The 20,021-nt window shown below is 43.6% G+C and overlaps 1 protein-coding gene and 19 non-coding genes across 27 annotated transcripts in view; 19 read left to right on the top strand and 1 right to left on the bottom strand.

Moving 5' to 3' along the window:
* Positions 1-20,021, bottom strand: part of LOC110948775 (cilia- and flagella-associated protein 54) — a 34,265-nt gene that overhangs the window by 410 nt on the left and 13,834 nt on the right. For 2 of the 8 annotated variants that reach the window (XM_022190473.2, XM_051937530.1), the window contains exons 36-55: positions 19,755-19,964; positions 19,341-19,540; positions 18,326-18,461; positions 17,962-18,094; positions 17,584-17,745; positions 17,281-17,490; positions 16,983-17,070; positions 16,663-16,833; positions 16,506-16,572; positions 16,117-16,302; positions 15,935-16,021; positions 15,727-15,846; positions 15,316-15,363; positions 14,541-14,682; positions 13,858-14,006; positions 13,236-13,390; positions 13,034-13,106; positions 12,626-12,785; positions 12,172-12,329; positions 54-200 (exon numbers count right to left, since the gene is read on the bottom strand). In XM_022190473.2, the coding sequence (XP_022046165.2) occupies positions 54-200; positions 12,172-12,329; positions 12,626-12,785; positions 13,034-13,106; positions 13,236-13,390; positions 13,858-14,006; positions 14,541-14,682; positions 15,316-15,363; positions 15,727-15,846; positions 15,935-16,021; positions 16,117-16,302; positions 16,506-16,572; positions 16,663-16,833; positions 16,983-17,070; positions 17,281-17,490; positions 17,584-17,745; positions 17,962-18,094; positions 18,326-18,461; positions 19,341-19,540; positions 19,755-19,964 (2,802 nt within the window). The other 6 variants (XM_051937531.1, XM_051937532.1, XM_051937533.1 and 3 more) reach the window with 6 other exon arrangements.
* On the top strand, positions 1,753-1,825 carry trnam-cau (transfer RNA methionine (anticodon CAU)). Its single transcript has one exon. It is a non-coding gene; the product is annotated as a tRNA-Met (tRNA).
* Positions 2,248-2,320, top strand: trnar-acg (transfer RNA arginine (anticodon ACG)). Its single transcript has one exon. It is a non-coding gene; the product is annotated as a tRNA-Arg (tRNA).
* trnah-gug (transfer RNA histidin (anticodon GUG)) lies at positions 2,566-2,637 on the top strand. Its single transcript has one exon. It is a non-coding gene; the product is annotated as a tRNA-His (tRNA).
* On the top strand, positions 3,173-3,245 carry trnam-cau (transfer RNA methionine (anticodon CAU)). Its single transcript has one exon. It is a non-coding gene; the product is annotated as a tRNA-Met (tRNA).
* trnar-acg (transfer RNA arginine (anticodon ACG)) lies at positions 3,668-3,740 on the top strand. Its single transcript has one exon. It is a non-coding gene; the product is annotated as a tRNA-Arg (tRNA).
* trnah-gug (transfer RNA histidin (anticodon GUG)) lies at positions 3,986-4,057 on the top strand. The gene has a single exon. It is a non-coding gene; the product is annotated as a tRNA-His (tRNA).
* On the top strand, positions 4,593-4,665 carry trnam-cau (transfer RNA methionine (anticodon CAU)). The gene has a single exon. It is a non-coding gene; the product is annotated as a tRNA-Met (tRNA).
* On the top strand, positions 5,088-5,160 carry trnar-acg (transfer RNA arginine (anticodon ACG)). Its single transcript has one exon. It is a non-coding gene; the product is annotated as a tRNA-Arg (tRNA).
* trnah-gug (transfer RNA histidin (anticodon GUG)) lies at positions 5,406-5,477 on the top strand. The gene has a single exon. It is a non-coding gene; the product is annotated as a tRNA-His (tRNA).
* Positions 6,013-6,085, top strand: trnam-cau (transfer RNA methionine (anticodon CAU)). The gene has a single exon. It is a non-coding gene; the product is annotated as a tRNA-Met (tRNA).
* trnar-acg (transfer RNA arginine (anticodon ACG)) lies at positions 6,508-6,580 on the top strand. Its single transcript has one exon. It is a non-coding gene; the product is annotated as a tRNA-Arg (tRNA).
* On the top strand, positions 7,433-7,505 carry trnam-cau (transfer RNA methionine (anticodon CAU)). Its single transcript has one exon. It is a non-coding gene; the product is annotated as a tRNA-Met (tRNA).
* On the top strand, positions 7,928-8,000 carry trnar-acg (transfer RNA arginine (anticodon ACG)). Its single transcript has one exon. It is a non-coding gene; the product is annotated as a tRNA-Arg (tRNA).
* Positions 8,246-8,317, top strand: trnah-gug (transfer RNA histidin (anticodon GUG)). Its single transcript has one exon. It is a non-coding gene; the product is annotated as a tRNA-His (tRNA).
* On the top strand, positions 8,853-8,925 carry trnam-cau (transfer RNA methionine (anticodon CAU)). Its single transcript has one exon. It is a non-coding gene; the product is annotated as a tRNA-Met (tRNA).
* Positions 9,348-9,420, top strand: trnar-acg (transfer RNA arginine (anticodon ACG)). The gene has a single exon. It is a non-coding gene; the product is annotated as a tRNA-Arg (tRNA).
* Positions 10,273-10,345, top strand: trnam-cau (transfer RNA methionine (anticodon CAU)). Its single transcript has one exon. It is a non-coding gene; the product is annotated as a tRNA-Met (tRNA).
* trnar-acg (transfer RNA arginine (anticodon ACG)) lies at positions 10,768-10,840 on the top strand. Its single transcript has one exon. It is a non-coding gene; the product is annotated as a tRNA-Arg (tRNA).
* trnam-cau (transfer RNA methionine (anticodon CAU)) lies at positions 11,693-11,765 on the top strand. Its single transcript has one exon. It is a non-coding gene; the product is annotated as a tRNA-Met (tRNA).

The raw sequence follows: 20,021 nt of genomic DNA, 5'->3' as shown, positions 1-20,021 counted from the left end.
TCACAGTATTTATACTAGCATACGTGTGCTTTATTATTTTGCTGTTTGAGTACCTGCTTTATGAGTAGTTTCTGTGTCAGCTGGAGAAGTGTGGTGCTCTGTGGTCCTCTCAGGTCGCTGAGCAGCAAAGTGGCCTGAGCTAGAGTAACAACGGACCCTGGCGGCATGCATGTCTGTCCAGACAGCAGGTTCACTGCTTCCTACACACATGCAGAGACAAGCACTGTGTCACATTAATTCATTTTACATTCAATCCCGATATCAGCCAAATTAACGAATATATACAAACTAAGGGCACTGTTTGTGACCTTAAACCCACACTATATATATACTTCATTGAAACCACTGAAATTACTGAGAAACCAAAACATTACAAGGCTGGATGTGTATTTTGGATGGTTGAGTGGGTAATGTTTTAGCCTACAGATAATACAATAATTGCAAGTTGGAACATTGTTTAGTGTTTATAAACATTGCATGTTTTCAAAGAGACATCTCAGTCTGTCACTTGCAATCATTGGAAGCATTCATTACTTAATTGGAAGTTTTTTAATTTCAGTGCCATAAAAAAAAAGTCTGAAAAAACACAAGGTATAAGCACCATTGGACAGAAGTGTCCCTATTATCGATATCTACAATGTATTCACTTATTTTTTTAAAGATTCTGTTGACTCTTGAATATCCTTCAGTTGCATTTGCTTGTTGACTGATTCTGGCCATAGAATACGTTGAGTTGAAAAAACTGTTTCCATGGTTGTCCAGCTACGGCTGCTACATATGGAGAAAAATATGAAAGGAAGGAAGGAAGGAAGGAAGGAAGGAAGGAAGGAAGGAAGGAAGGAAGGAAGGAAGGAAGGAAGGAAGGAAGGAAGGAAGGAAGGAAGGGGCGCGAATCGTCTATTCTGAGTTATGAGTTTGTATGTCACACTTTCTGTGGATGCAATGAAAAAGCACTGCGTTACAGGTGCTTAGTAAGTGGAAAAAAAGTTGTCACTTCTGAGTACACCTCACAGCTTGACAAACCATTTGGGAAACATGACTGTGTTTTCACAATTCATTTCAGATGCACAAAACACACAATGAAGTTTGATATTTGGAGCTCATCACATGCCATCACAACAGCAGAGCGCCCGGGGAGGGAAGCTGCCGTGATCGTATAGTGGTTAGTACTCTGCGTGGTGGCCGCAGCAACCCCGGTTCGAATCCGGGTCTCGGCACGTTCTGTGAAACTTCATGCTTTCACGTTGCTGAAAAAAGGCATAATACCTGTAGACAGGAAGACGGTAGCGTCAAAATTCAGACAGAGCGGCTGTGCTCAAGGAAGTTAGAGAACAATGAATTGACGGAGGAGACAAAACAAATCAGTGACGTAGAGATTATTTTGAGGTTTTTTCACGCTGGTTACTTTTTAAAGCACAAATATACATGGCCACAGCGCTGCACAACCTTGTGGGAAGGTGCCGCATTGTAGAGATTTTGTGTGAATGTAGTCCAAGCGCACGCTTCATAATGTTCCCTCTGTGTGCAGCTCAGCCTAGCTGTCAGTCAACAGCACACAAAGTCCTGCTGCTCTGTTGTTACACTTGTTCGCTGATGGACAGTGGACATGAGATACTCTGGTTCCAAAAACTGTTTTTGGACTTTCCTGCTTGTCCCAGCTTCAGGCGCAACATTTACAGAAACACGGTGAAGGACGCAGAAGGAAGAACAAACATGAAGCAAAAACATATGGGCATTTTCTATGCTTTTCGGGCCTCGTTGGCGCAGTAGGCAGCGCGTCAGTCTCATAATCTGAAGGTCGTGAGTTCGAGCCTCACACGGGGCATTGCTTTTCATACATCTCTTGTTGTTTCTCCTGGAATCATGTGCAGGAGGACAATGTCATGGCATGTAAGGTGTGTCAGCAAATGTGTGCTGGCTCGTGGCTCAACACTGTGTTGAGGGCTTTGCATTAAGTGCTGATCCTTCAGATGTCTGGGTCTGTGTTGACAGAGCAGGACAGAAGGAAAAATGGTGGAGCGCTCCAAAGTACAAGTATATGACCGTGAAGAAACACTAAACTCAACCACTTTGCTTGTCTTCTAGGCCACACTGGTGCAAGTCAGCCTCTTCTTGCGTGATCCCCTCTACTTTCTGGCTACACCCGTCAGTTCATCACTTTCTCAACACTGGCTTATTCGTTAAAATGAAATGGGTTATCTTGCCTTGCAATGGCTACAACGTGGTGACGTAAGTTGTTGATACGTAGGGCTAGTGGCGCAATGGATAACGCGTCTGACTACGGATCAGAAGACTCTAGGTTCGACTCCTGGCTAGCTCGACAGTTTCCTTAGCTTATTCACTCTGCAACATTTACAGTATTCCCTCTGTGCACAGAGGTGCTTAGTAAGTGGAAAAGAATGTTGTAGCTTCTTAGCACACCCCTCACTGCTTGACAAATCATGCAGGAGAACATGACTGTGTTTTAACACACATCATTTCAGAAGCACAAAACGCACAATGAAGTTTGATATTCGGAGCTCATCACATGCCATCACAACAGCAGAGCGCCCCGGGAGGGAAGCTGCCGTGATCGTATAGTGGTTAGTACTCTGCGTTGTGGCCGCAGCAACCCCGGTTCGAATCCGGGTCTCGGCACGTTCTGTGGAACTTCATGCTTTCATGTTGCTGAAAAAAGGCATAATACCTGTTGACAGGAAGACGGTAGCGTCAAAATTCAGACAGAGCGGCTGTGCTCAAGCAAGTTAGAGAACAATAACTTGACGGAGGAGACAAAACAAATCAGTGACGTAGAGATTATTTTGAGGTTTTTTCACGCTGGTTACTTTTTAAAGCACAAATATACATGGCCACAGCGCTGCACAACCTTGTGGGAAGGTGCCGCATTGTAGAGATTTTGTGTGAATGTAGTCCAAGCGCACGCTTCATAATGTTCCCTCTGTGTGCAGCTCAGCCGAGCTGTCAGTCAAAAGCACACAAAGTCCTGCTGCTCTGTTGTTACACTTGTTTGCTGATGGACAGTGGCCATGAGATACTCTGGTTCCAAAAACTGTTTTTGGACTTTCCTGCTTGTCCCAGCTTCAGGCGCAACATTTACAGAAACACGGTGAAGGACGCAGAAGGAAGAACAAACATGAAGCAAAAACATATGGGCATTTTCTATGCTTTTCGGGCCTCGTTGGCGCAGTAGGCAGCGCGTCAGTCTCATAATCTGAAGGTCGTGAGTTCGAGCCTCACACGGGGCATTGCTTTTCATACATCTCTTGTTGTTTCTCCTGGAATCATGTGCAGGAAGACAATGTCATGGCATGTAAGGTGTGTCAGCAAATGTGTGCTGGCTCGTGGCTCAACACTGTGTTGAGGGCTTTGCATTAAGTGCTGATCCTTCAGATGTCTGGGTCTGTGTTGACAGAGCAGGACAGAAGGAAAAATGGTGGAGCGCTCCAAAGTACAAGTATATGACCGTGAAGAAACACTAAACTCAACCACTTTGCTTGTCTTCTAGGCCACACTGGTGCAAGTCAGCCTCTTCTTGCGTGATCCCCTCTACTTTCTGGCTACACCCGTCAGTTCATCACTTTCTCAACACTGGCTTATTCGTTAAAATGAAATGGGTTATCTTGCCTTGCAATGGCTACAACGTGGTGACGTAAGTTGTTGATACGTAGGGCTAGTGGCGCAATGGATAACGCGTCTGACTACGGATCAGAAGATTCTAGGTTCGACTCCTGGCTAGCTCGACAGTTTCCTTAGCTTATTCACTCTGCAACATTTACAGTATTCCCTCTGTGCACAGAGGTGCTTAGTAAGTGGAAAAGAATGTTGTAGCTTCTTAGCACACCCCTCACTGCTTGACAAATCATGCAGGAGAACATGACTGTGTTTTAACACACATCATTTCAGAAGCACAAAACGCACAATGAAGTTTGATATTCGGAGCTCATCACATGCCATCACAACAGCAGAGCGCCCCGGGAGGGAAGCTGCCGTGATCGTATAGTGGTTAGTACTCTGCGTTGTGGCCGCAGCAACCCCGGTTCGAATCCGGGTCTCGGCACGTTCTGTGGAACTTCATGCTTTCATGTTGCTGAAAAAAGGCATAATACCTGTTGACAGGAAGACGGTAGCGTCAAAATTCAGACAGAGCGGCTGTGCTCAAGCAAGTTAGAGAACAATAACTTGACGGAGGAGACAAAACAAATCAGTGACGTAGAGATTATTTTGAGGTTTTTTCACGCTGGTTACTTTTTAAAGCACAAATATACATGGCCACAGCGCTGCACAACCTTGTGGGAAGGTGCCGCATTGTAGAGATTTTGTGTGAATGTAGTCCAAGCGCACGCTTCATAATGTTCCCTCTGTGTGCAGCTCAGCCGAGCTGTCAGTCAAAAGCACACAAAGTCCTGCTGCTCTGTTGTTACACTTGTTTGCTGATGGACAGTGGCCATGAGATACTCTGGTTCCAAAAACTGTTTTTGGACTTTCCTGCTTGTCCCAGCTTCAGGCGCAACATTTACAGAAACACGGTGAAGGACGCAGAAGGAAGAACAAACATGAAGCAAAAACATATGGGCATTTTCTATGCTTTTCGGGCCTCGTTGGCGCAGTAGGCAGCGCGTCAGTCTCATAATCTGAAGGTCGTGAGTTCGAGCCTCACACGGGGCATTGCTTTTCATACATCTCTTGTTGTTTCTCCTGGAATCATGTGCAGGAAGACAATGTCATGGCATGTAAGGTGTGTCAGCAAATGTGTGCTGGCTCGTGGCTCAACACTGTGTTGAGGGCTTTGCATTAAGTGCTGATCCTTCAGATGTCTGGGTCTGTGTTGACAGAGCAGGACAGAAGGAAAAATGGTGGAGCGCTCCAAAGTACAAGTATATGACCGTGAAGAAACACTAAACTCAACCACTTTGCTTGTCTTCTAGGCCACACTGGTGCAAGTCAGCCTCTTCTTGCGTGATCCCCTCTACTTTCTGGCTACACCCGTCAGTTCATCACTTTCTCAACACTGGCTTATTCGTTAAAATGAAATGGGTTATCTTGCCTTGCAATGGCTACAACGTGGTGACGTAAGTTGTTGATACGTAGGGCTAGTGGCGCAATGGATAACGCGTCTGACTACGGATCAGAAGACTCTAGGTTCGACTCCTGGCTAGCTCGACAGTTTCCTTAGCTTATTCACTCTGCAACATTTACAGTATTCCCTCTGTGCACAGAGGTGCTTAGTAAGTGGAAAAGAATGTTGTAGCTTCTTAGCACACCCCTCACTGCTTGACAAATCATGCAGGAGAACATGACTGTGTTTTAACACACATCATTTCAGAAGCACAAAACGCACAATGAAGTTTGATATTCGGAGCTCATCACATGCCATCACAACAGCAGAGCGCCCCGGGAGGGAAGCTGCCGTGATCGTATAGTGGTTAGTACTCTGCGTTGTGGCCGCAGCAACCCCGGTTCGAATCCGGGTCTCGGCACGTTCTGTGGAACTTCATGCTTTCATGTTGCTGAAAAAAGGCATAATACCTGTTGACAGGAAGACGGTAGCGTCAAAATTCAGACAGAGCGGCTGTGCTCAAGCAAGTTAGAGAACAATAACTTGACGGAGGAGACAAAACAAATCAGTGACGTAGAGATTATTTTGAGGTTTTTTCACGCTGGTTACTTTTTAAAGCACAAATATACATGGCCACAGCGCTGCACAACCTTGTGGGAAGGTGCCGCATTGTAGAGATTTTGTGTGAATGTAGTCCAAGCGCACGCTTCATAATGTTCCCTCTGTGTGCAGCTCAGCCGAGCTGTCAGTCAAAAGCACACAAAGTCCTGCTGCTCTGTTGTTACACTTGTTTGCTGATGGACAGTGGCCATGAGATACTCTGGTTCCAAAAACTGTTTTTGGACTTTCCTGCTTGTCCCAGCTTCAGGCGCAACATTTACAGAAACACGGTGAAGGACGCAGAAGGAAGAACAAACATGAAGCAAAAACATATGGGCATTTTCTATGCTTTTCGGGCCTCGTTGGCGCAGTAGGCAGCGCGTCAGTCTCATAATCTGAAGGTCGTGAGTTCGAGCCTCACACGGGGCATTGCTTTTCATACATCTCTTGTTGTTTCTCCTGGAATCATGTGCAGGAAGACAATGTCATGGCATGTAAGGTGTGTCAGCAAATGTGTGCTGGCTCGTGGCTCAACACTGTGTTGAGGGCTTTGCATTAAGTGCTGATCCTTCAGATGTCTGGGTCTGTGTTGACAGAGCAGGACAGAAGGAAAAATGGTGGAGCGCTCCAAAGTACAAGTATATGACCGTGAAGAAACACTAAACTCAACCACTTTGCTTGTCTTCTAGGCCACACTGGTGCAAGTCAGCCTCTTCTTGCGTGATCCCCTCTACTTTCTGGCTACACCCGTCAGTTCATCACTTTCTCAACACTGGCTTATTCGTTAAAATGAAATGGGTTATCTTGCCTTGCAATGGCTACAACGTGGTGACGTAAGTTGTTGATACGTAGGGCTAGTGGCGCAATGGATAACGCGTCTGACTACGGATCAGAAGATTCTAGGTTCGACTCCTGGCTAGCTCGACAGTTTCCTTAGCTTATTCACTCTGCAACATTTACAGTATTCCCTCTGTGCACAGAGGTGCTTAGTAAGTGGAAAAGAATGTTGTAGCTTCTTAGCACACCCCTCACTGCTTGACAAATCATGCAGGAGAACATGACTGTGTTTTAACACACATCATTTCAGAAGCACAAAACGCACAATGAAGTTTGATATTCGGAGCTCATCACATGCCATCACAACAGCAGAGCGCCCCAGGAGGGAAGCTGCCGTGATCGTATAGTGGTTAGTACTCTGCGTGGTGGCCGCAGCAACCCCGGTTCGAATCCGGGTCTCGGCACGTTCTGTGGAACTTCATGCTTTCATGTTGCTGAAAAAAGGCATAATACCTGTTGACAGGAAGACGGTAGCGTCAAAATTCAGACAGAGCGGCTGTGCTCAAGCAAGTTAGAGAACAATAACTTGACGGAGGAGACAAAACAAATCAGTGACGTAGAGATTATTTTGAGGTTTTTTCACGCTGGTTACTTTTTAAAGCACAAATATACATGGCCACAGCGCTGCACAACCTTGTGGGAAGGTGCCGCATTGTAGAGATTTTGTGTGAATGTAGTCCAAGCGCACGCTTCATAATGTTCCCTCTGTGTGCAGCTCAGCCGAGCTGTCAGTCAAAAGCACACAAAGTCCTGCTGCTCTGTTGTTACACTTGTTTGCTGATGGACAGTGGCCATGAGATACTCTGGTTCCAAAAACTGTTTTTGGACTTTCCTGCTTGTCCCAGCTTCAGGCGCAACATTTACAGAAACACGGTGAAGGACGCAGAAGGAAGAACAAACATGAAGCAAAAACATATGGGCATTTTCTATGCTTTTCGGGCCTCGTTGGCGCAGTAGGCAGCGCGTCAGTCTCATAATCTGAAGGTTGTGAGTTCGAGCCTCACACGGGGCATTGCTTTTCATACATCTCTTGTTGTTTCTCCTGGAATCATGTGCAGGAAGACAATGTCATGGCATGTAAGGTGTGTCAGCAAATGTGTGCTGGCTCGTGGCTCAACACTGTGTTGAGGGCTTTGCATTAAGTGCTGATCCTTCAGATGTCTGGGTCTGTGTTGACAGAGCAGGACAGAAGGAAAAATGGTGGAGCGCTCCAAAGTACAAGTATATGACCGTGAAGAAACACTAAACTCAACCACTTTGCTTGTCTTCTAGGCCACACTGGTGCAAGTCAGCCTCTTCTTGCGTGATCCCCTCTACTTTCTGGCTACACCCGTCAGTTCATCACTTTCTCAACACTGGCTTATTCGTTAAAATGAAATGGGTTATCTTGCCTTGCAATGGCTACAACGTGGTGACGTAAGTTGTTGATACGTAGGGCTAGTGGCGCAATGGATAACGCGTCTGACTACGGATCAGAAGATTCTAGGTTCGACTCCTGGCTAGCTCGACAGTTTCCTTAGCTTATTCACTCTGCAACATTTACAGTATTCCCTCTGTGCACAGAGGTGCTTAGTAAGTGGAAAAGAATGTTGTAGCTTCTTAGCACACCCCTCACTGCTTGACAAATCATGCAGGAGAACATGACTGTGTTTTAACACACATCATTTCAGAAGCACAAAACGCACAATGAAGTTTGATATTCGGAGCTCATCACATGCCATCACAACAGCAGAGCGCCCCGGGAGGGAAGCTGCCGTGATCGTATAGTGGTTAGTACTCTGCGTTGTGGCCGCAGCAACCCCGGTTCGAATCCGGGTCTCGGCACGTTCTGTGGAACTTCATGCTTTCATGTTGCTGAAAAAAGGCATAATACCTGTTGACAGGAAGACGGTAGCGTCAAAATTCAGACAGAGCGGCTGTGCTCAAGCAAGTTAGAGAACAATAACTTGACGGAGGAGACAAAACAAATCAGTGACGTAGAGATTATTTTGAGGTTTTTTCACGCTGGTTACTTTTTAAAGCACAAATATACATGGCCACAGCGCTGCACAACCTTGTGGGAAGGTGCCGCATTGTAGAGATTTTGTGTGAATGTAGTCCAAGCGCACGCTTCATAATGTTCCCTCTGTGTGCAGCTCAGCCGAGCTGTCAGTCAAAAGCACACAAAGTCCTGCTGCTCTGTTGTTACACTTGTTTGCTGATGGACAGTGGCCATGAGATACTCTGGTTCCAAAAACTGTTTTTGGACTTTCCTGCTTGTCCCAGCTTCAGGCGCAACATTTACAGAAACACGGTGAAGGACGCAGAAGGAAGAACAAACATGAAGCAAAAACATATGGGCATTTTCTATGCTTTTCGGGCCTCGTTGGCGCAGTAGGCAGCGCGTCAGTCTCATAATCTGAAGGTCGTGAGTTCGAGCCTCACACGGGGCATTGCTTTTCATACATCTCTTGTTGTTTCTCCTGGAATCATGTGCAGGAAGACAATGTCATGGCATGTAAGGTGTGTCAGCAAATGTGTGCTGGCTCGTGGCTCAACACTGTGTTGAGGGCTTTGCATTAAGTGCTGATCCTTCAGATGTCTGGGTCTGTGTTGACAGAGCAGGACAGAAGGAAAAATGGTGGAGCGCTCCAAAGTACAAGTATATGACCGTGAAGAAACACTAAACTCAACCACTTTGCTTGTCTTCTAGGCCACACTGGTGCAAGTCAGCCTCTTCTTGCGTGATCCCCTCTACTTTCTGGCTACACCCGTCAGTTCATCACTTTCTCAACACTGGCTTATTCGTTAAAATGAAATGGGTTATCTTGCCTTGCAATGGCTACAACGTGGTGACGTAAGTTGTTGATACGTAGGGCTAGTGGCGCAATGGATAACGCGTCTGACTACGGATCAGAAGATTCTAGGTTCGACTCCTGGCTAGCTCGACAGTTTCCTTAGCTTATTCACTCTGCAACATTTACAGTATTCCCTCTGTGCACAGAGGTGCTTAGTAAGTGGAAAAGAATGTTGTAGCTTCTTAGCACACCCCTCACTGCTTGACAAATCATGCAGGAGAACATGACTGTGTTTTAACACACATCATTTCAGAAGCACAAAACGCACAATGAAGTTTGATATTCGGAGCTCATCACATGCCATCACAACAGCAGAGCGCCCCAGGAGGGAAGCTGCCGTGATCGTATAGTGGTTAGTACTCTGCGTGGTGGCCGCAGCAACCCCGGTTCGAATCCGGGTCTCGGCACGTTCTGTGGAACTTCATGCTTTCATGTTGCTGAAAAAAGGCATAATACCTGTTGACAGGAAGACGGTAGCGTCAAAATTCAGACAGAGCGGCTGTGCTCAAGCAAGTTAGAGAACAATAACTTGACGGAGGAGACAAAACAAATCAGTGACGTAGAGATTATTTTGAGGTTTTTTCACGCTGGTTACTTTTTAAAGCACAAATATACATGGCCACAGCGCTGCACAACCTTGTGGGAAGGTGCCGCATTGTAGAGATTTTGTGTGAATGTAGTCCAAGCGCACGCTTCATAATGTTCCCTCTGTGTGCAGCTCAGCCGAGCTGTCAGTCAAAAGCACACAAAGTCCTGCTGCTCTGTTGTTACACTTGTTTGCTGATGGACAGTGGCCATGAGATACTCTGGTTCCAAAAACTGTTTTTGGACTTTCCTGCTTGTCCCAGCTTCAGGCGCAACATTTACAGAAACACGGTGAAGGACGCAGAAGGAAGAACAAACATGAAGCAAAAACATATGGGCATTTTCTATGCTTTTCGGGCCTCGTTGGCGCAGTAGGCAGCGCGTCAGTCTCATAATCTGAAGGTCGTGAGTTCGAGCCTCACACGGGGCATTGCTTTTCATACATCTCTTGTTGTTTCTCCTGGAATCATGTGCAGGAAGACAATGTCATGGCATGTAAGGTGTGTCAGCAAATGTGTGCTGGCTCGTGGCTCAACACTGTGTTGAGGGCTTTGCATTAAGTGCTGATCCTTCAGATGTCTGGGTCTGTGTTGACAGAGCAGGACAGAAGGAAAAATGGTGGAGCGCTCCAAAGTACAAGTATATGACCGTGAAGAAACACTAAACTCAACCACTTTGCTTGTCTTCTAGGCCACACTGGTGCAAGTCAGCCTCTTCTTGCGTGATCCCCTCTACTTTCTGGCTACACCCGTCAGTTCATCACTTTCTCAACACTGGCTTATTCGTTAAAATGAAATGGGTTATCTTGCCTTGCAATGGCTACAACGTGGTGACGTAAGTTGTTGATACGTAGGGCTAGTGGCGCAATGGATAACGCGTCTGACTACGGCTCAGAAGATTCTAGGTTCGACTCCTGGCTAGCTCGACAGTTTCCTTAGCTTATTCACTCTGCAACATTTACAGTATTCCCTCTGTGCACAGAGGTGCTTAGTAAGTGGAAAAGAATGTTGTAGCTTCTTAGCACACCCCTCACTGCTTGACAAATCATGCAGGAGAACATGACTGTGTTTTAACACACATCATTTCAGAAGCACAAAACGCACAATGAAGTTTGATATTCGGAGCTCATCACATGCCATCACAACAGCAGAGCGCCCCGGGAGGGAAGCTGCCGTGATCGTATAGTGGTTAGTACTCTGCGTTGTGGCCGCAGCAACCCCGGTTCGAATCTGGGTCTCGGCACGTTCTGTGGAACTTCATGCTTTCATGTTGCTGAAAAAAGGCATAATACCTGTTGACAGGAAGACGGTAGCGTCAAAATTCAGACAGAGCGGCTGTGCTCAAGCAAGTTAGAGAACAATAACTTGACGGAGGAGACAAAACAAATCAGTGACGTAGAGATTATTTTGAGGTTTTTTCACGCTGGTTACTTTTTAAAGCACAAATATACATGGCCACAGCGCTGCACAACCTTGTGGGAAGATGCCGCATTGTAGAGATTTTGTGTGAATGTAGTCCAAGCGCACGCTTCATAATGTTCCCTCTGTGTGCAGCTCAGCCTAGCTGTCAGTCAACAGCACACAAAGTCCTGCTGCTCTGTTGTTACACTTGTTTACTGATGGACAGTGGCCATGAGATACTCTGGTTCCAAAAACTGTTTTTGGACTTTCCTGCTTGTCCCAGCTTCAGGCGCAACATTTACAGAAACACGGTGAAGGACGCAGAAGGAAGAACAAACATGAAGCAAAAACATATGGGCATTTTCTATGCTTTCCGGGCCTCGTTGGCGCAGTAGGCAGCGCGTCAGTCTCATAATCTGAAGGTCGTGAGTTCGAGCCTCACACGGGGCATTGCTTTTCATACATCTCTTGTTGTTTCTCCTGGAATCATGTGCAGGAGGACAATGTCATGGCATGTAAGGTGTGTCAGCAAATGTGTGCTGGCTCGTGGCTCAACACTGTGTTGAGGGCTTTGCATTAAGTGCTGATCCTTCAGATGTCTGGGTCTGTGTTGACAGAGCAGGACAGAAGGAAAAATGGTGGAGCGCTCCAAAGTACAAGTATATGACCGTGAAGAAACACTAAACTCAACCACTTTGCTTGTCTTCTAGGCCACACTGGTGCAAGTCAGCCTCTTCTTGCGTGATCCCCTCTACTTTCTGGCTACACCCGTCAGTTCATCACTTTCTCAAATGGAAATAATTACACAAAAATGAAAAAACAAAGTTTTCAGATTATGTGTGTGTATGATGTGTACCTGCAGCATTGCCATGCTGTCATCAGTCCTGCCTCTCAATGCTTCCAGTTGTGCATGTTCGACCATCAGTCGGGCTTGAGTATTGTGGTCTCCCCATAGAACACATTCACTGAGACCCTCCTGCAACAACCGAGCTATCTCCTCGTTCATGTTCTTACCTAAAAGATACACACACATGAAACACACACACATAGAAATCTGATGTGTAGCATCTATTGGTAATTTACTAACCTAGATGCAGCAACTGATTTCATTACTTAGTAATTCTAAACAATATATGAACATAAAGTTGTCTTGTTTATATTTTTCAAATGTACATCCAGTATTAGTTTAGGTTGGATGAAGATTACTTACTTCATTGATGTTTGTAATCCATGTGATATTAATCAAATAGTTTTAGGCTTAAATACATCTCTTAGGGTATTAAGGAAGAACAGGTAAACACTCAACAGACCTGGGAAAAGAGCAGCAGTGCCAGGCACATCAGCAACCAGGATGTGGACCAGAGCAACGCGGCAGCGCAGCCACAGAGAAACTCCAATTCTCTCCCTTGCCTCAACAGCTTTGGGATAGTCTCCATGCAGGGTGTTTGGCACACTGTTATCTTTGGCATCCTATGGACAAGTAATGACACATACAATCACCTGCATACATATACACCATGTATAACAAATCACCATTCAACTGGCTCAATATGGTTCCATGCATGTCTTATTATACAGATCAACAGTATAACATATTAGGCACTAAGATGTCTAAAGGCACCACTGTTATGTTATTGTCTTCTATTTATACATGTGCTTCAATTTGATTCAAAAATGGACAATTTTGATTTTACAACTATTTTAAGTAATTCTGCTACCTGTTCGCCGGATCCTCCAACAATCACAGGAGATGTCTGCAGCAACACCAGAGATGAAATTGCCATCTCCGAGCTGAGGGAGAACATTAAAAAGTTTAGAATACTTGGGATGTACAAACATAAGCAGATTAACACACACACACACACACACGCATGCACGCACGCACTCACACACACATAGACATGCATAAGGTCACTATACCTAAGAGCAGCATGGTCTTGCTGTAGGTAGAGGTTTGCTTTTAGAAGATTGAATTCTATTGTCAGTTCGAAGTTCTCCACTTCACTACAGGAATGAGATGTGAGCTGCTGCGAAATGGATTCTAACAAGGAAGATGCTCCTTCAAGCAACAGGAACTACAACACAGGAGATGACAAATATACAAATATTACACTAATTTTAAGTGGTAAATGCCAAAACTACACTAAATGGCAAATCACTTTAGAAAACATTTACTAAAAAATGGATGCAAGAAAGTTCTGTAAAATTATTGTGATTGATTTACAAAAAGTATCTGACACTGCCCGCCACAGCCTGTCATTGGAGAGTCTGACATCTGTGGGACTGTGTTCATCAGCACTGAAATGGTTTGCTTCAAAACCTCAGTTAGGTGAGCCATGTCTTAGTATCACCTTAGGTGGTCAGATTTGTTTCTACAAAACGCTCTCTTAGCTGTTTAGAATATTTCTTTGACAGCAGACTATGAAAACTACAGAAAGGGAACAGCAGAGCCAGGCTTTTGGAAAGAAAAGAAATTTCATCAAGAAAGAGTTTTATAAAGAAAGCTTTTTAAAAATAAAAAAATAAGCCCACTCGATCTTACCTTGATTCTTTCTTGGGTTAATTTCTCCTTTCCAGCATCAAGAGTGAGAATTATTGGCTTCACCGTCTGTAGGCAAGAGCCCTCAGTCTCCAATCTGTCCTGCTCGTGGTGTTCTGAGTCCACGAAACAACTTGCTGTGCTGGCTTCTTCTTCAACAGAATTCAAAAGAAATTTCCACTTTGAGCATTAAAAGCTGTTTGATAAACAGTGCCTCTTTTAAAAAATATATATTAATTGATTGGGCTTGCATTCAGTAAAGTGAATGCAAGCACATTAACACAAATAAATCATGTTACATACATTTTATAATAATAATAATAATAATAGTGAGAAATATAATGGAATAGGGTTAGTCTTACAGGCTAGGGTATATGCAAAAGAATTACATGGATTAAAAACATGTTAAGTGACGTTTAACACCTTTATTTGAACCACAAAATAATACATCTTGCAGATAAATAGCATATTTATCTCAAGAACACACATAAACCCTGCAGATACTGAAGATGTGGAAAAGGTTGAACAAAAGCATGTTACCATACAAATTAAATGCATTTTCAGCCATTTTAATGCTATATTTGCTCGAACATAATGCAATTCTACAATCTGCAAAAACATTTGGTTGAAAACACCCCCCAAAAAAAACAAAATCAACATAATGAGCAGAAAGATGAAGTACTTACCTGGAATGGGATGGCCACGTACGGAGTTTGTCAGTGCCAGGACTAGCTGAGTACGAGCTAGGTTGAATCTGACACACACTGTGGGTCCATACAGAGTGCGGATCTCTGGAGCTAAATCACAGTTTACAAGTTCGTCCAAAACCTAAAAACAAGCATCACATACAAACAGATGACATTCAGAGGAAACCAGTTAAGTAGGTAAGTTAAGTGAGCATCTAGTTGAATGTGTGCAGTGTGGCATTTAAATAATGAAACTAATAATGTGAACCAATTTTATTTAATTAAACTGTATATAAATCGAGCAGACTGAAACTGTCAGAAGTTGCTTCCCCATTAGTCAGTGTATACCACATGGTTTGCACATCCACACTGTGGTTTAGCTTACATTACCCCAGTCTTGCTATTTAATAGTCACACTTCATATATGTTGTTGCACCAAACATACAGCCAAAAGTGCACCATGAACACAGAGAACAGGTCCACATAACATTTTTGTCATGTACTAGAAAAGTGTGTTTGTGTGTCTATGTGTATGATCTTTAGTTTTGGATAATTATGATCTATGTCTTTAATGTAACAGGTAGCCCAAATGGCATGGGTAGACCAGTGATGTTTTTGATCCCTATAAACTATGGTAGTATGGTTCTTCCTTTTAAAAATTATTTGTGTGACCTTCCACTGTGACATTTAATTTTGCACCTACACTGGGAGTATTCAGACAGTGTTACACTGATGAAATGTCCCTGTATCCACTGAAATCTTATATAAGAAGTACCTCCACATTGTCCAGTAGAGACCTGTTGCTGTAGAATGTCTTCAAAGGCTGCATGATAAGCAAAATATTTATTAAAATGAAGCACTACATAAACACAAACAGTATTTTCAATTTTTCTGTGCAGAGGCAGCACTGGAACAAATCGGCAGAGTTAGACTACTGGTTAAATTAAACTAGATCAGAGGCAACAGACACACACACACATATATAAAAGCAGAGAGAGAGAGAGAGAGAGAGAGAGAATATATCAACAACAGTGATATGTTACACTTCTGACATTACAGGTTTATACAACAGAAATGTTTCAAGTACCAGGACAGTCAGGAGCACGTGACTGTCACTACAAGTCACTGAAAACATCAGAAAACAAAACTCAAAATTCAATGAGCTGGAAAAAACAGATATTCATACTTTCAGACTGGCGTTGGACATGTAATGTCCATATGGCAGAAGGACACCTATCCCTTGTGTGAGCTGAAGTGCCTCCTTTATAGCTTCAGTGAACAGACACAGTTCAGTGAGGACACGCATCTGCAGAAGACACCCAAATAGAATAAATACTTCACCGTAAGAGAAAAAATATTCACATGTAAACATATGAGACCATAAAAATTGTGACCTTTAGTATTTTGCCCTCAGCAGTACGTTGTACATCTCGGCACACAGTCCCCACAAAATGTAGGTAAAGAGCTAGTATGGGCAGCAGCTGGAATTACAAAAACAACCTCACATGAAGCCAATTACTCATCTGATGCGTTGCAATTCAAAATGAGGGCAGAGAGACAGTGTTTATGCATGTACCGTAATGCAGTAGCCTGTGGTGAAAAGCCAGTGGCAAACAAAGTTAAGACTTGTTACAGTAGTGCTGAGGTGAAGTCTGTTTGGTTCAGAAAAAAGGTCAACTCCAAGGAGCAGTTCATCTCCAATACTGTGGGACGCATAATGGATGTCGGACTGGGGTTCAGGCATGGAGCAACACAGCACACACTAAGGAAATCAGTCATATACATGCAAGCGTGTCAGAATGAATACATACACGAATATACACATAAAATTAAAAATGCGCCCCAGTCATAAGAGGAAAAATATCTTCTGTAATTATTACCTGAATGGAGCATTAGGTGGCAAAAGTAAAAAAAATACATGGACAATATGTGAGAAGAGAGATTAGCATTCCCTAGAAGTATTACCTTAAAGAGGTGAACAGATAGGAGACAGCACTTGGTCCGTTGGCTGATATCAGAGGTTAAGATATACCTGGAGATCAAAACATATCTCTTAAGAATAGGTACGATGCAAAGGCACATACTTACTTACACATCAAATCAGTGATAAATCTTAACCTACTGTGCTATCTTAGCAGTGAGCACAGCAGCCTGTAGACATCCCCAAATGCCAGCCTGTTTTAAGGATTCCTGCATAGATCCACCCTCAAAGGAAATACCATCCCATTTTTCTACAGCACCTGAGCTGTGCAAGGCACAATCTACAGCTTTACTCCAGCAGGAGTGTGCTGCGCTGGAGATAAAACACAGGCAAGAATGCTATTATTACAAGAATGAAAAGTCATGACGCACTCAACTTAGATATTTTTGCTGTGTACCTGTCAGTTAATGCATACAATACAAGGCTATTGGTTTGCTTCAGCTCACACACAGATAACTTACCGCGTGTTTCCATTGTAGAACTGTAGGTTTCCCATTTCATGCAATGCCAAAGTTCTGAGAGAGTCGTGACCGTTAGCCTGGGCATACTCTGTAGAAAAAAATTTGATTTAACATGGAAGGAACAGTAAAACCTATAATTCATCCTACGCCATGTAATTTAATCTTCTGTAACTCCCATCTGTAAAACACCCCAGTGTCCAGTGTCCAACCAAATGACAACTTGTCAGTACTTATTTTGTTAATGTTACGTGTGCTATTAAAGTCTCTCTAGGTGCTTTAATGCATTTTGTGTTCTTACTTATGGAAGTGGAGTATGAAGCAATGACAGTCTGCGTGTGTTTAGGGCTGATAGGGAGGCTGTAGATAGCACTTGGAGTTCTGTAGTCCTCCTCCATCAGGTCACAAGGCTCGAGGTTTGGAGTGGGTATAACAAAGGTCCTGAAATCCACCAGGCTTGCTGAACGGCTGAGACCTCTGCTGTGACAGGGCTGCAACTGTGTCACAAAGCCTTAAAATGTGAAAAAGCAGAGCAAACAGTAAAAGTTTTAAACAGTTATTCTGTGAGTGTGTGTGTGTGTTACTCAAGAAGCACTGAACTCACAGGACTGTGTGTGTGCCAGGAGCAGAAAAACTAATGAGCGACTATGCTGGAAGACCTGAAGACAATGAGCTCTTTTCTCAAGAGCTTGCCGATAACAGCTCAGTGAGTCTTCCACATCCAGAGGCACGCACACAAGGGACATGGAGCGTTGTATCTCGGCACCTTAAACACATGACATGTAGAAATGAAAACATCACTATCCAAACACAAATTGTACACATTCATTTGGCCTTTGTCGTTTCTATTTTCCGTAACATTCGGGTAATTTTTCCCCATTCAAAACCCAGTATCTTGTAATTGCTATACTACCATTCTAATGCTATTCTGTAATATATGGAGGGCAGCCATCCCAATTTACTACTGCATGGATATTCAAACCTTTCAATGCAGCTGTTTCTCGAGATTTAGCGTTTGAGAGTGCTGCTTTTTTGTGAATAGGCAGTTGCTGCTGCGCAGACTGAGGGCTCCACCCACTGAGCAGCTGGCAGCCTGCATAACTTCTGAAAGTTACCTGAAAGGCAGAAAACAAAGCACCACATACATACACATACAGTACACTCAACAATAATATAGCAGTTATTACATTTTGAACTGGACTAACAAGCACAAATAAGCTTCCCCGTTATCTTACAAACAACTCAAAAGTATATAGCAGTTGTATTTGCTTGGTTTTCCTCGCTACATTTTGGTTTTGACTGTAGTATCATACACCTAAACATATTTGTGTGTGGGTACATGCTACCTCCTTGCCAGTGGCTTTCAGTGTCTTAACATGGTGTGGTTGTGGTACTGCAGGTCCTCCAAGAGTACCAATTCGTTCAAGCAGTCTCCTCTGAGCATGAATGAGCAGAGGAGTTACAATCAAGGAGTAACGTTCCCTGAGAAAGACATAAAACAAATTAGACCATACTATGGAAATTGCTGACATTTTGACAAATGTGGACAAACTAAGCAAGCCAATGTAGAAGACTGGTGGATAATTTTGCAAATGCTTACATGAACCTATTTCTGATAAAGAGGAAAATACTATCCTTTGAGGCCATACTTTTTCCACGAAGATCTCATTTGCTATTTGAGGACTTGTTGCATTTTTTGCAAATAAATCATAGAAAAAGTTTTCCTTTTGGATATGTTCAAATATATCACTTTTTCGGTAGGCACTTCTACAGAGAGGATCAAAGGGTGGCTCATTCACACTCTCATGTCAAAAAGACCACAGTATTACTATTATTATTTAATTAATTTTAGATGACAACATGCAACTAAAACCATTGGCAAGTACTCTGGGATAGCGCCCTAGATCAGTGGTTCTCAACCCTGTTCCTCAGGACTCCATGTCCTGCATGTTTTAGATGCTTCCCTGCTCCAACACACCTGACTCAAATGATCAGCTCGTCATCAAGCCTCTGCAGAAGCCTGATGACGAGCTGATCATTTGAGTCAGGTGTGTTGGAGCAGGGAAGCATCTAAAACATGCAGGACATGGAGTCCTGAGGAACAGGGTTGAGAACCACTGATCTAGATGAATTATTGTTTTTAGACCTGTCAGGTAATGAATGCCTGTTTAAAAATCCACAATATTCATTTAACACTGAAATGATTTCTGTATACTTCACTGAATTTTCTTGAACATATTATACTTCATGCTTCCTCTTTGCAACTAAAGTCTTAACATTGAAAAGATGAAGAAATTACCATCAATCTTTGCTAATCCCTGTTCCTTCTAAATGTCTCTATGTAAACTCTGTCTTTTTCACCTTGTGTATGAATTGAAAAGTAAGGCAAAGTGGGCCAGGCTTTCCCATTTGCCACCATCATGGAGCCGCTCCAGAGTGTACAACGCCAATGTGTGAATCCAACGCAGGTCCACCTGGGTGCTGTCATCTAGTGGCACTGAGAAGTGGAGACTGGACTCGAGTTCCTCCTCAGTCAAGTCACTGTCATACAAACTCCACAGCTGCAAAAATATGAAAATGAAAGTCACAAACATTGTCTTTATTTTGTAGCTGCAAATTTGTTTTTGCTCAGATGACAAATTGTAAACTATGGCAACCATGCCACTCAGTGCCTAAATATCACAACAAATTTTGCAATCTAGAAGTTTTGCTTTTACAATTTTGTGAGTTTTTGATGAGCAGCTACATGTATAAATAGTGGTATGTGACACTGACCCCTAGTTTGTTCAACATATCCATAATGAGGTCAGTAGCCAGCACCAGCAGCGGGGTAAAGATGGTGTACAACTGCTCTGCTGTGATGGAGGAGGGAGTTTCAGGCTGATCAGCCATCTGTACTTGGAGAGTGATTCTGCAACTTTGGTCCCACATGGTCTGACACACATACTGCAAAGTGGTCCAGTGACCACCACGATGGGCCAACACCTTGAAAACATTAAAAATAGATGCATATGATACAATATAGTACACAAATAATTAAAA

The sequence above is a fragment of the Acanthochromis polyacanthus genome, chromosome 17 (assembly GCF_021347895.1).
Source record: "Acanthochromis polyacanthus isolate Apoly-LR-REF ecotype Palm Island chromosome 17, KAUST_Apoly_ChrSc, whole genome shotgun sequence".
Classification (NCBI taxonomy): Eukaryota; Metazoa; Chordata; class Actinopteri; family Pomacentridae; genus Acanthochromis; species Acanthochromis polyacanthus.
Note: the sequence above shows the minus strand (reverse complement) of the source record. Positions and strands in the feature narration are given on the sequence as shown.